Source organism: Salarias fasciatus, chromosome 17, assembly GCF_902148845.1.
Source record: "Salarias fasciatus chromosome 17, fSalaFa1.1, whole genome shotgun sequence".
Lineage (NCBI taxonomy): Eukaryota > Metazoa > Chordata > Actinopteri > Blenniiformes > Blenniidae > Salarias > Salarias fasciatus.
This window is the reverse complement of record NC_043761.1, coordinates 9,495,037-9,507,879: the sequence shown is the minus strand read 5'-3', so window position 1 is coordinate 9,507,879 and position 12,843 is coordinate 9,495,037. Positions and strand designations below refer to the sequence as shown.

General features: G+C 42.5%; 1 protein-coding gene across 1 annotated transcript; it reads right to left on the bottom strand.

The window, feature by feature from the left end:
• Nucleotides 1-2,727: 2,727 nt before the first annotated feature.
• Nucleotides 2,728-6,204, bottom strand: lrrn3b (leucine rich repeat neuronal 3b). The gene is given in 10 exon segments (XM_030113439.1): nt 2,728-4,185; nt 4,187-5,066; nt 5,069-5,104; nt 5,107-5,147; nt 5,149-5,327; nt 5,329-5,367; nt 5,369-5,432; nt 5,434-5,779; nt 5,782-5,919; nt 5,922-6,204. Coding segments are annotated over 10 exon segments (2,109 nt in total). The 5' UTR covers nt 5,950-6,204; the 3' UTR covers nt 2,728-3,827.
• Nucleotides 6,205-12,843: the final 6,639 nt, after the last annotated feature.

The window sequence follows — 12,843 nt, the reverse complement described above, 5'->3', positions numbered from 1 at the left end:
TTTTCTCCACCTAATAATGTAAAAAGAAAATTACCTGCCAGCCGCTGACTTAATGATTGTCCTGGGTTAAAAATGAAATAAATAAAAATCCGCTCCCGAGCTTGCACCTCCCACTGCTGTATTGCACCATCAAATCTGGGGCCGCCCGACAACGATCCTCCCAAAATTAAAATGAATATGTTACCAGGAGGAACAGCCATCTACTGTATAAGCCTTCACAGAGAATGCTTTAATATCTGTCTCCGTGCAGATGGATTTTTTTTTTCCCCCCCTTCGCGAATAGAACAGGTAGTTTAATATTTGAAATATTCGAAGATTCAGCAAGAAAACATAATTTCTCCCTCCTCGCTGCGGCTTAAATGGTGACAGCCCAGATTCTTTTTATGTGGGATTTAAGTTAAATCCAGAAGATTTTTTTTTTTTTTTTTCTAATATAGGCTGCTTTGAATCTACAAATTCAGGCTGAAAACATGCGAAATAAATCCATCCACCAGGCTCACATGGCTGTCAGAGAAGGAAACGTCAATTAAGAGTAAGATTATTCAAGGGTGTGAGATTGAGACAGACAGCAGAGAGAGTTCCCGGATAACATTCAGCTTATTCACTCAAGTATGTAATCTAATCATGGTGTAGAATAAAATAATAATAGTAATAAAAAAAAAAAGCAAGAACAATATGAGTGTAATATCCATGAGCTGCTTTAATCTGAGAGAACATGTTTGGTCACTGAACTCATTTCGCAGCTTTCCCTGGCTGTCAGGATGAGTTTCTCCAGCCACTGAAACTGAGAGGCGCAAGCTGCTGGTCGCTTTAATGCGTAAGCCTGTGTGTTTATCATGCAAACAGCCGTATTTAGTCACTTCAGCAGTTCGTCCTGTCACTTCCAAACTAACTATACCAGAGTGTATATTTGCACAGTTGTGCCAAACACTGAGAGAGGTGTCGTATGGCGGGGGGTAATGCAAAATACTTCAGCTTTACAATTCTCAGACTGGCATGTATTTGCTCTTACTCCCAGGCAGATTTATGCTTTCACTCTATAAAAAAAAAAAAAAAATGCAGTTTTTGAAAAAATCCAAAGCATTACAGGTGATAGTATTTTTTTTTTTGTATGACACTACTTCTCTATTATAATGAATGTGGCAACCATTTGAAAATGCTTTCATTTTATAGGCATCTTTAAGCTATAGATTGTAAAATATGATTGCTTTTTATACGGTCATTAACAGAAACCTGGGAAGGGAAGATGCTTCCAATTTTAGGAGGAATCTGTTTCTTCCATATTCTTTGATGTGAATATATTTGACCCGAAAGCGATTATGGGAAAGTGATTTTTCGCGCACCGCATGCAGCCCCATCATCAGCCTTGGCCCATGAGATATTCTAATAAGGTCTCTGTCAGACCGCACTATCTGGTGGGTGTCCACCAGTGCCACTGTAATGTCTGTAGAGTCTTTATCTTTTACATTTTGGGGGATTTCAAAGAGAAAATCTCGAAACAAGGGGCTCTAGATTCAACAAGTGACCTTGAATTTTAACATTCAATCATTTTTTCGAAACAGAAAAGTGAGGGCTGCAGCTAAGCCGGCCGGCTACCTGCATTTGTATTTTTGTGTTTGTTTTGCAAACTGAAAGTCTGAGCCTGACCTGAGCATTACCTGAAGGAGCGTGGCATGTCATATTTTAACTCCTTTTGTCTTTGACAGATGGCTCGGCATTAAAAGCCTCTGTCCATGGTGCTGAAGGCTGGCCTGATGTATGACTGTGAGGCCCCGTTTGATGAATCCGCCATGTCACTCCGCCTGTGACAGCCATTCATCATGCTCGGCTTTCTCATGCGAAATGCTCTATATGTGGGATAATTCAGTAAGACAAATAAAATGCGAGCGCCGGAGCTGAGACTCGGCTCTGTCCCACCCTGCGTGACTTTTCTGTACTGTACTTTATCTCTGTGTCACAGGGACGCCGTGTCCCTATCGAAGCAGCCGCAGCAGCTGTAGCACCGCGGCTATATTCAGACCGGCTGAAGGACGAACATGTTCTTAATGAGGCGGCTAATGAGTTCTCTTCTTTTGTTGCTGATTTTTTTTTTTTTTCCTCCTTTTTCCAAGAGTTAGGACGACCACTCAACCATTCAGATGCACTCCCGTGACTGTTTTCAGTGTGAAGTTGTTCTATTTAGTCGGGATCAGCATTTCTTTCTACGTTCTTGTAATTCAAATGTCACATAAAAGTCAAGACAGAATTTCACAGGAGCTCGTTGGATGACGGCAAAAAGCATTTACAGGTGCATCGCAAAAAAGTAGAATGTGTTTCGCCAACAACATAATTAAAGCACAACAATGCTTGCGTATTTAGTATTTATTACACATAAACTGAAATCAGTATGTAAATTGTCTGTAATCCGTTTATAGGTCATAGAAATCAAATATACATTTCAGAATGAAGAAATCACAATAATCTTAAAACTGCTCGAGTCATTTTAGTGAAATACCGAATGAAACAATGAACTTTCGATTCTATTTTTTTAGATGCACCTGTTGATATGACAAACGAGAGCAGAAAACAGAGAGAAAATAGGCAATTGTTTGTAAAAGAACAATGACATTTATTTTTTTTGTTCTTAGCGCTTTTCTTAATTAGTCTGTTGTGCCCATTGATCACATATACAGGTAATATAAAAATGGCTTTTTAACTTTACACCGAAAGCAACAACGAAATGTTTTCTTAAAATATGTATGCTAAAAATACTGAGAAAGTATTTAAAGTACTGGAGAGGAGCTTGTGATTCTGCAATGATGACATGACCATGATTTGCTGTGGCGGAACCGGGTTTTCTTCCATTTCTTTCCTCTTTTCCTCATGTAGTTCTTGTTGTAGGCACTTACCAGGGCAAAACAAACCGCTTCTTGAGGAGGTAACGCATCACTCACCTCAATTTTAATCAACCTGTTGAATTTGTTTTGTCAAATGTATGCACATTTTTCAACCGAGTCATCATTGCAATGAGAACTACAAAGCATAAACAGCCATTTGGCAAAAAAAAATCCTCTCCTCACATCAATTTCGAAGCTGAATTTCATTAAGCTTAATGTGATGTCGTAATCAAAAGTAGTCTGCTCCTTGCCTTAATTTAAAACCCATTTAAACTGTTCACATACAGAGGATTTGTCATTACATCAACATAATAGAATATATAACAATATTTCCATGAAAAATCAAGAATCCGTTTTTAAATAGAAAAAAGTGGGGTATATTTCATCAAAAGGCTTACACCATAGTCACTGTTATTTGTCTACTCTACTAATTCTCCCTTCCCATAATAGACAGGTGTTATTACTGTATCTCTAACTCGTCTATGGATGTTTGACAAAGCACAGACGGTATTGCTTGGGACCACATGGACAGTTCCACAACTCTGAACACATTTAACAGTCAATTACAAGAGAGCTGACCATCCTCCTCCTCCTCCTCCTCATTGTCCATCATCATCCTCATCATCTTCGCTTCCTTTCACCTGCCTGCACTTCTGTATGAATGGTACTGAAATATATCTTTTTGCAGTAAATACCCCTTCCTGTGGATGTTAGCTTGGTTTGATGTAACGGTTACAAAGCCACCACTTCAACTAGGGCTGAGACTGGGACAGCGCATTGTCTATTTCAAACTGTCCCGTCCCAGTCCGGTGATAGTTTTGCCAGTGTGTCTGAGCCGGGGACCAGCAATAGGTATGCCTTTGAAAACAGTACAACATCGTCCAGCCCTGCCCATGGCCTTGTCCGTTCACTGAAGTTGGTGTGTGGTGCTCTACAAAGCTGCGCCGCTTCTTAAAAGGCATTGTCAGATACATTTATGACTGTGGCTTTCACTTCCACTCCACTTGGCAGTCCCTTCCCCGAAACCCAAAGCTTTGTAAAGAATGAGGAGTGCATACCGCTAGCTTCCACTGGTGTCAGCAAAGCTTTGGAGTCGCATTTTCTTATATCCCCATAAAGGTGGTGGTTCCTCAGAGACACATAAATAAGCAGACAGGCCACAGAAATCACGGCCAAGAGCACACCAAAGACAGTGATTACGGCTGCATCCCATTTTTCTGTGTCCTTGGCTGCCAGCTCTAATCCCTTAGTGGTGACACTGACACATTTGGTGTCATGGTTGTAGTGGATGCTCCGGATATCGACACACTTTGTACAGAGTGGCGGGGCTGAGATGGGTGAGGTTGTAGACCTGGATGTCAGAAGGAACCCTTGTGGTAAACGCTGTGGTGGGGTGATTAGCATCTGATACGGTGTACCATTTAATGTTGGGGGCCAAGGTGCCGGGGCCGGCCTTCCAGGTAACCAGAATGGAGTTTGCCTCCACGGATTTGACTTCAACATTCAGAGACCCATTTGTAGGTTGGGGAAAATATCCATTCACCTCCACTGAAACAGATTTCAGATCAGCTCCAACTAGATTATGGGCAACACAGGTGTAAAGACCAGCTTCGTCTTCTGTTATGTCATAGATGTCGAATGTCCCCTCGGGGTGCATGTAGAACTTGTCGGACACAGTGTTGGGCAGAATCCTGGTGCCCAACGGGGTGATCCAGTAGATGTCTGGTTCTGGTTCCGCAAACGCTCGACAGTGGAGTGAGACTGAGCTCCCGTTCTGTGCTTTAACGTGTCCAGGCATGCTTTCTGGAGAGATCAGTGGCAGACAAATTTCCATCATCTCCCTGAAATGCACTTGTCGGACGTGCTGGCCTTCGTACTCCGGAGGCTCCACGCAGTACAATGAATCGGGCTCCATAAAGCGGATGTTGGTCTTGTTCATGTTCATCCAGCGGACTACGCAGTCGCAGCGGATCGGGTTGCTATGCATGCTAACCTCTCTGAGGTTTGGGAGGGATTCAACAGTAATCCTGTGAAGTGCGCTGAGGGCGTTGCCGTTTAGCATGAGGGTTTCCAGCCGTGGTAGTTTGTAAAAAGCATTAGGATGGATGTAGGATAGCTTAGGATTGTTGGTGGCTTCTATTTTAGTCAGCTCCGGGAGGTTATTTAGGGCAAAGCTGTCAATGGAAATAGCTCTGGCATGCTATTAATCCCCAGTTCTTTCAGATGAGCATATCCACAAAGTCCCCTCTCTGTATCCTCGCAATTGGGTTTTATTAAGATCCAAAACTTGAGATTTTTTGCATTCTCAGGGCAGAATGTGGCAACCTCAGGGAAAATATTATCATAGAACGAAATGCTCTCCAAGTTGTCAAGACCAGCCAGTGCATCGTCAGGAAGCTGGGAGAGGTTCATCCTGGTCAGAACGAGACTGCGGAGGTTACTCAGGGGTTTTAAAATTCATATCATCGATGGAAAGAACAGGATTTTCACCCAATCATCAGGATCTCCAAGTTTGGCATGGGTTCGAACCACTCTTTTTTAATACCTTTAGCTTGTTAGAATGAGATGAAGTCGCACAAGGCTGCTGAGACCCTGGAAAGACAGCGGGGAAATGGAGGAGATGAGGTTGTGATTCATGTAGAGCTCCTGAAGGTTAGGCACCTCTGACAGACATCGGTCAGGCAGCTCTTGTAACCAATTTTCTTCCATGTGAAGGGAGAGCAACTGGGGGAGAGTTCCCAGATGGATGTCACTGATGGAGGATAAGTTGTTTTGTGATAAATCGATTTCTGTGATGTTGGCCAGGTAATCCAGCGGTTGATCAATCTTGGCAACATTGTTTGTTTGCAGTAGTAATACTTGTGTACCCACTGGTAATTTCTCGGGCAGACTAAAGAGCCCAAGTCATTACAGTCAACCGTCTGCGCCTCCATGTACACCGAACTAGGGGAAAACCAGGGTCTGATCTCACACACGCAGAGCTTGGGGCAGTCCGGCCTCACCTCGGTGGCCACGACTAAAGAGGCCATGGCCAAGCCAACAAGAGACAATCCACAAATGGCACGTCCTTCATATTGGACCGAATCCCTCCAGGAAGAAATTGGTCCTTGTAGATTAAATGGTCTGAGCTGTTAACTTCACAAATAATGAATCATTTGCTGCAGCTGCTGAGGCGACCGATCACCGCCCCTGCTGCCGCCACTACCACCGCCCTTGCCACCACCACAGGGCTCCCTTGGGTTGTTTTTTTTTCTTGCTGTGTAGACGCCCTTGAATGTAAAGACCAATCAGTCACTGCTGCCTGCTGGTGTCAGGGTTCAGGGTCAAGGATCAGTCAGGCAGACCCAAAAAATTAAGACGGGGGAAAAATGAAAGAAAGAAAGAAAAAAACAAAAATGGTGGCCAGTAGTGTACTTATATTAAGCTTATTTACTGGTATCCATTAAAGGTTTGTTCTGTCCTTAAAGATGGATGTCCACGGTGTTAGTCTTCACTAACTTCCAGAGTCCACTGCCCAGAGTCCATCCTACCTGTGAAAGACAAACAAGACAAAGAGGGACAGAGTGAGTACTACATGATATTAAAATTGGCCAGAGAACATCTTAAGAGAAGATTTGGGCATATTGACATTTCTTATGGGCACACTGACGCATGTTGACATTTATACACACTCCCTTCAAGACATAGAACAATGGATTTGTGTGTGCTTGACCTTCCAGTCTGTCCTGGCGATGTGCCCTAACAACATGGCTCTCAGTCCTGGTCTTAGACCTGGTGAGGCTCTATTATTGATTAAAGAGAAGGCTTTATTAAGATTCCTAAATGGCACACATCCCAGGGCTTAAGCATTAGCCTTTAGGGCAAACTGCTTCAAGACACTGGAATATGTCAGTCACTATAGCAACAAGTCATGGGCAGCCAATAGGGCCCAACACAGCGAGATAGCTACAGCGCATGCAAACAAAGCAGCTGACCCAGTTTGCCACTTGTTTGTCAGAAGACGCAGCAACCGGCAGTCATGAAAATTAAATGTATGAATGTGTTGATGGAATTAATCTTTTTCACAATCAACGAATTTTGTGTGTTAAAGGATTTCACATTGTTTCGGAAAATGCAGGTCATGTATTACTAACAGGTGGACACACACACACACACACACACACACGAGCCTCAAGAATGAAAATATTATCAGTGATGTACAATTGTGTGGTAACAGCCACAAATGACATAGATACAGAATCAAATCTGTGTGAAATGTCCTCCATCTTTCACTTTTAATAAAAGATTCCGTATGATCAATCACAGATTCACGCATAATTTTTACATTTAAATATTGATTTATAAACAGTTGCAAGAAGAAGACTGGAACTTTTGCATTATGTTTGGATCATTTTCAAGGTCGTTGAATCATTTAGAAATTTCTCATTCAAACAGTCAAATAAAATGACGACGTTTAGAAATATAGCAGTAAGTGATAAATGTGGAGCGATTTCAGAGGTTTTTTTTAGGGCCATTGCAGAGTTTTATGGTTTATACAATTTTTAGGATAACACATTTGGTTGCCTGGCGGCAAATCAGACCACAGTATTTTTGGAATATTAAAAAAAAGACTGCCTTCGAACATCAGCGAAGCCGTAAAGTGTCTACATTTGTGCTTGGTGTGGTATTCTGAACATTTCAGGCACATTTTGTTTATAGCTTGGAGTATTAGCCCAGTTATGAGACGGAGTGCATCTGGGAGTAAAAGCTCAAACAAACATTAGAAAGCAAACAATCCTCCACTGACCATATTTTGTCATTTCATTATCCTTCATTTAGTGTCGCAGAGGTAATAAACAGCTTTCACTGCTCACGGTAACAAATATTTATTGATTGCCACTAAAATAACTCCGTACAAGGGCAAAATGGTCTCTCCTTCAGGTGCGTACAGTTTATTATAAGTACAGCTCTGAAGCATCCTTTCTCCATGTGAATCAGACGTCTCTGTTTTTGTGTAGTGTCTCTTGTACCGTCGTATTATTAGTGTCTGCCATCACGTCCTGCTGTGCAGAAACACAGCTGAAGTGTACCATGTAATTTGTCATATGTGACTGCCTCTCACTGAACAGATGGGTTGATGGCGCTTGTGATATTTTTGGGGGCCTATATAGATCAGGCGCCACATCATGGGAAAAGTCAACGAGACAGGGGATGAAATGGAAAGAATCGGGGGGGAAGGAGTGTGACGGCGGCAGGGAAGTGGGAACAAGAAAAGAGAAATGATTTCATTTCATCACCCTCGCCGTTTCCACCTCACTGGCCACGGGGGAGATGTGGGATTGGGGGGGCGGGAAATAAATAAATAAATGAATAAGAACTTCTGAAGGCGGCAGAAAAAAAACCGCTGCAGTTTGCCCCCGCTGGCGAAGCCGATCCAAGGGTTCATTCCTCAACCTCTGGTGTAGAGGAGTGAGGCAGACATGGAGCTAGTGGAGAAGGTGTGGGTGGGGGTATTACATTTCCAAAGCAGTGGGCACTTTTAATAACCTGCTACACCCAGTGCATTCTGATAAACAAGGTTTAGCTCCGCTCCCTCAGCACTGGCACTGCCACTGTGGGCTTTGCAGTTGATCCGTAGCCCGAAGGTGCAAGACACACTCTGTAATTCAGCCTGCGGCATGTGGGTCACACCTCTGCTCACTCCGGCCTCTCTGCTCGGTAATCACAATTACCAGCAGTGTAATTTGATCAGGTTAACTGTTATTGCTTAGCTTTATCGTGCATTCACTGCAGGTGGCTTTTACAGCAGCGGCACGGCACATGCAGGTGGTATTTGCTTTACCGGCGATGGAAATTGGGGCATTCGGGACATTTTTAGGTTGCCGATTTGTGACCGATAAAATCTGTCAAAGACTTAAAAGATGGAATTTCAGGAAGAAAGGATTTTTTTTTTAAGAAGTCAAAAGTAGCTCTGTCCTATTTTCACCACATTTTAAATCAGGGATGACAATACACTGCAAAATGTATACCTGACCAGTGATCCCTTCTGTGCGGAGCCTGCATGTTATTCCTGTGCCTTCATGTCTTCATTTATACCTCATTCCTCAGGCTTGTTAGGTTAATGTATGATTTTGAAGTGCCTGCCGGCGTAAGCGTGGACGAGCGGTGACCTTTCCAGAATGCACTCAATGTACTCATATATGCTCGTGAAGATGGTTGAATAGAAGACGGTTGAATAGTTTAGTGAGGCTTAAGGATGAATGTGAGAATGGCATGATGGAGAAGGAGGGGGGCTTAGAAATAAAGACAGACTGGGAGAGAGATTCCCTTTGTTTTGGCTAATGTTAATGCTAGCTTGGCCACAGTGTTGAAAAACAAGGATAGGATTAGAAGGGCTTTACAGGACAATTCACAAGACACAGTAGCCAACACGCACAGCATATTTCCTCACTGATTAAAAGAGATAAAATTCTACTGAAGATAATCCAACATGTCATTCAATATTTATACTTTAAAATTGTATGACCAATCATATAGGTCTTGATTCGTAGTTGCGCCCTGCTGTGTAATCGCTTTACTTAACTCTGAATGTTTCCGTTGGGACTTTGATGATTTTGTGATCGATTAATTCTTGGCAGCACTTCAAACTACAAGTTTGTGAATGGGTGATGCTAGTGAGCAGAGCAGATCATATGGAGTGTCCCCCGACTGCTCTGGTGAGGCTCCAGGATGGATGCGTACGCGGACAAGGAGGAGGTTCAGGAATAAAGACGGACTGGGAAAGATATTCTTTGGTTTGGCTGACGTTAATGCTTTCTTTTCCACATTGGTAAAACACAAGAACAGGATTAGGAGGGCTTTACAGGACAATTAGCGAGCCACAGCGGCCATCACACACAACAAATTTTCTCACTAATTAATGTTGATACACTTTCATTAGTGATAATCTAACATGCGGCTTATAAAGCTGGTAGCATGTGTTTCAATTCCAAGGTGCAATATGACCATGCTCATGCACTGACAGTGCTGGGAATGCATTTAGCAATAACTTTCATTGTCAACTAATGTGTCATAGCTTGCAGGAGTACATATATTAAGGTCATAGTAAAGTCTTGGATAATTGAGGTGTAAATTTGCAGCTTCCTTGATGTCAGCTGAGGTCTCTGTACGTGCTGTTAAAGGGAAGTATTGGGAGATGAGGCTGATTTAATCGGATGTGACATCGTCTGCGTCTGATGTGGCAAATGGTACAAAATCTTCAGGCATGAATCCCGCCAGTGCTTCGTCGATGACTTAGATGCATATTGAAGCACTTTGGGGTAAAAAAAAAAAAGACAATTAAGGCAAGAAGACTTGTGTACAACTTGTAAAATATTGGAACATTTCAAGTGTTTAGAATAGAGGAGCATATGCACAGACTGCTAATACACTTGAGCAAAACTGACAACAACACGTGTTCTGTTTTAAAGGCTTGTTTGGTTTTATGCTGCATATGTAAAAGATTGTGTTTCAATGTACTTAATCTTGAAATGCTTGGCTATATTTCCTGCACCAGACCACATCATCTTAAGTGAACTATCCCAATCAACTACAGGCGGTTAAACACGTAAATTGCTGTTATATGACGGCGCGATGCTGAGTTCAGTGAAGAGGCGGTGGTAATACTCGAGGCCTTGCACTGTGATTGTTCTGGCCATGCAGTCCGCACGGCACTCGTGCTAACCTATTAGTAAAGGTTCGGTCGAGTTACCCGGCCGCAGAACCCTCCCACACACACACACACACAGCCGCAGACACACACAGCGCCACTATGTAGAGCTAATTTCCCACAATCCGCTGCTCAGATGCCAGTAATTGAGGCAGAGCGAGGGGGGAGGAGAGAGTAGTGGGAGCAGATCTGGAGGACAAAATGACTTGCCAGCAGAGAAACAGAGGACTTAGCCAAAATCCAGTTGCAGTGTAAGGTGAAATAAAACAAAAAAACTTGTGGTGTGTTTGGCATTAAGTGCCCACGTAGCTGCTGGACAAAGAGAAATGCGGGTAATATGCTGGGAGTAAATTGAATATAAAGACGGATGCTTGTAATCTGTGTGTGGAAAAGCTTTCGGAAATCCTGAATGCGGGGATATATAATCAACACCGGGTGATGTGACCCAAAAAGCTTGAAACGAGGACTACTGTAACCTAATGTCTACCTGCACTAACGCATTAAGCCGAAGCTTTGACATTTGTCAAGGGAACCTTTTATAGGTCAGGCTAAGGTGTTCACTCATGGAGCTAACACGAGTTCCCAAGTGTCAGTGAAAGAGAGAGAGAGGGGGGCGCAATCATTCAAGCCAGGGTCTCCAAAGCAGCTCCATTACAGTAGGAGGCTGACAGTGTAGCCCATGGGCTTTTCACTTTAGCCAGTGCTAATCCTGACTGTGAACATAATAGCAAACAAGGTCCCTTCGTCCGGATCGTTACCGGACCGACCGGCGAATAAACCGGCCTTGTTTACGACTTGATTACCTCCAGTGGACACCACGGGAGATACAAAGCTGAGCCCACAACACTGACAACACTATCTTTAATGTCACACACAAAAAATAAATAAATAAATAAACAACAAAAAAAACACCCTGATAGCATACTGATGCTTATTGACACATTCAGCAGGGAGGGGGAAGCATTACCATTCATTTGGAGTTGTGCTTCAATCCACCTGAGGAATAAAGGTCCAATATTCATTCTCCGCTGAGCTCTTTTGCTTTCCAGCAACAGACAAATGGCGACCGCAGGGGACAAAATATCCGGCTCTTCAGAAGCTAAATGTTCCAATATATCCGACATTTAGATGCAAACTCTGTCTGCTTGCCGTTGGATGCAGAGCAGATAACGTGCATCAGCTTTCAGCGGCTTGGAGTTGAAATACAGCTGCCTGCTGCAGTGTGGATTTTACACCGTGCACCGAAAAACTCTGTAGAGGACAGATGCAAAGTCAGACTCTTATTATCTTTGTCAATACACAGCAGCCATTTTTTTTTCCTCTTTTCCTCTATTAAACATTCATAATTGTGTTTGCCCAAAAATGGGCACGCAGTTCAACTGAATTATAGAAAAACTGGCAAAAGCAACAATGAATATCTGAGATGTCTCCTTGGTTAATTTTTTTTACATTTTCCGACAATAGCTCGCATGTTTTAATCGATTCTTTCCACAAAAGCCAGCCGGATACAGATCCGAGGAATATGTGTGCTTCTTTTCTCGACAGCATTTTAAGAACTTTTCATTGCAGTGCTGTTGCATCACTAACAGATTGATCCCAGTTTGATCTGAAATCAGCCGGACCAGTAGAACAACAGCATAATAATCTCCATACAAACTCAACTCTGTCAACTCCATGACAGTTTCAACATGATTCCATCACTAACAATGTTCTAAAACTAAAATGTCCAAAAACTATCTCTGTTATTTGCAGTGAGTACAATATTTCTCATTAAACTGCAAAAAAAAATCCCTTTTTTTCTCCATTTTTGGTTATCTAATTCTGAAAAAAGAGCAATAATCCTCTTTGCGGCAGTATTTCTTTTGCCATTAATATTAGCAAAAGCCTGACACTTTGCAAGACGCATGATTCCTGCAGACTTTAACGTGTATTTCTTGACAAAATTTGACCTCATGGCGCAATGCTGCTGCTTCATTCGTAATAAGAGTCCACCTTTTCTTATTCTTATTATTTCTGCTGCTTTTTTACAAACAGCTAACTATTGTAAATAAAGCAAAAATAGAAGTTACTTCTATCAATAACTCAAAGCTAAGGTTTCTTTGTCTTTGACTCAGTCATCCTCGAGCCAGATGGACCATGTGGCGGGACAGTTTTGGCTGCCGACCCTCATGCTTGATACCTTTTATTCAGAATGTTCTATATTTATCGACACATTACCATAGAAAAGCTATTCGTAGCAGAAAATCCTATCAAAAATTACCATGATTCATTATCCTTGTT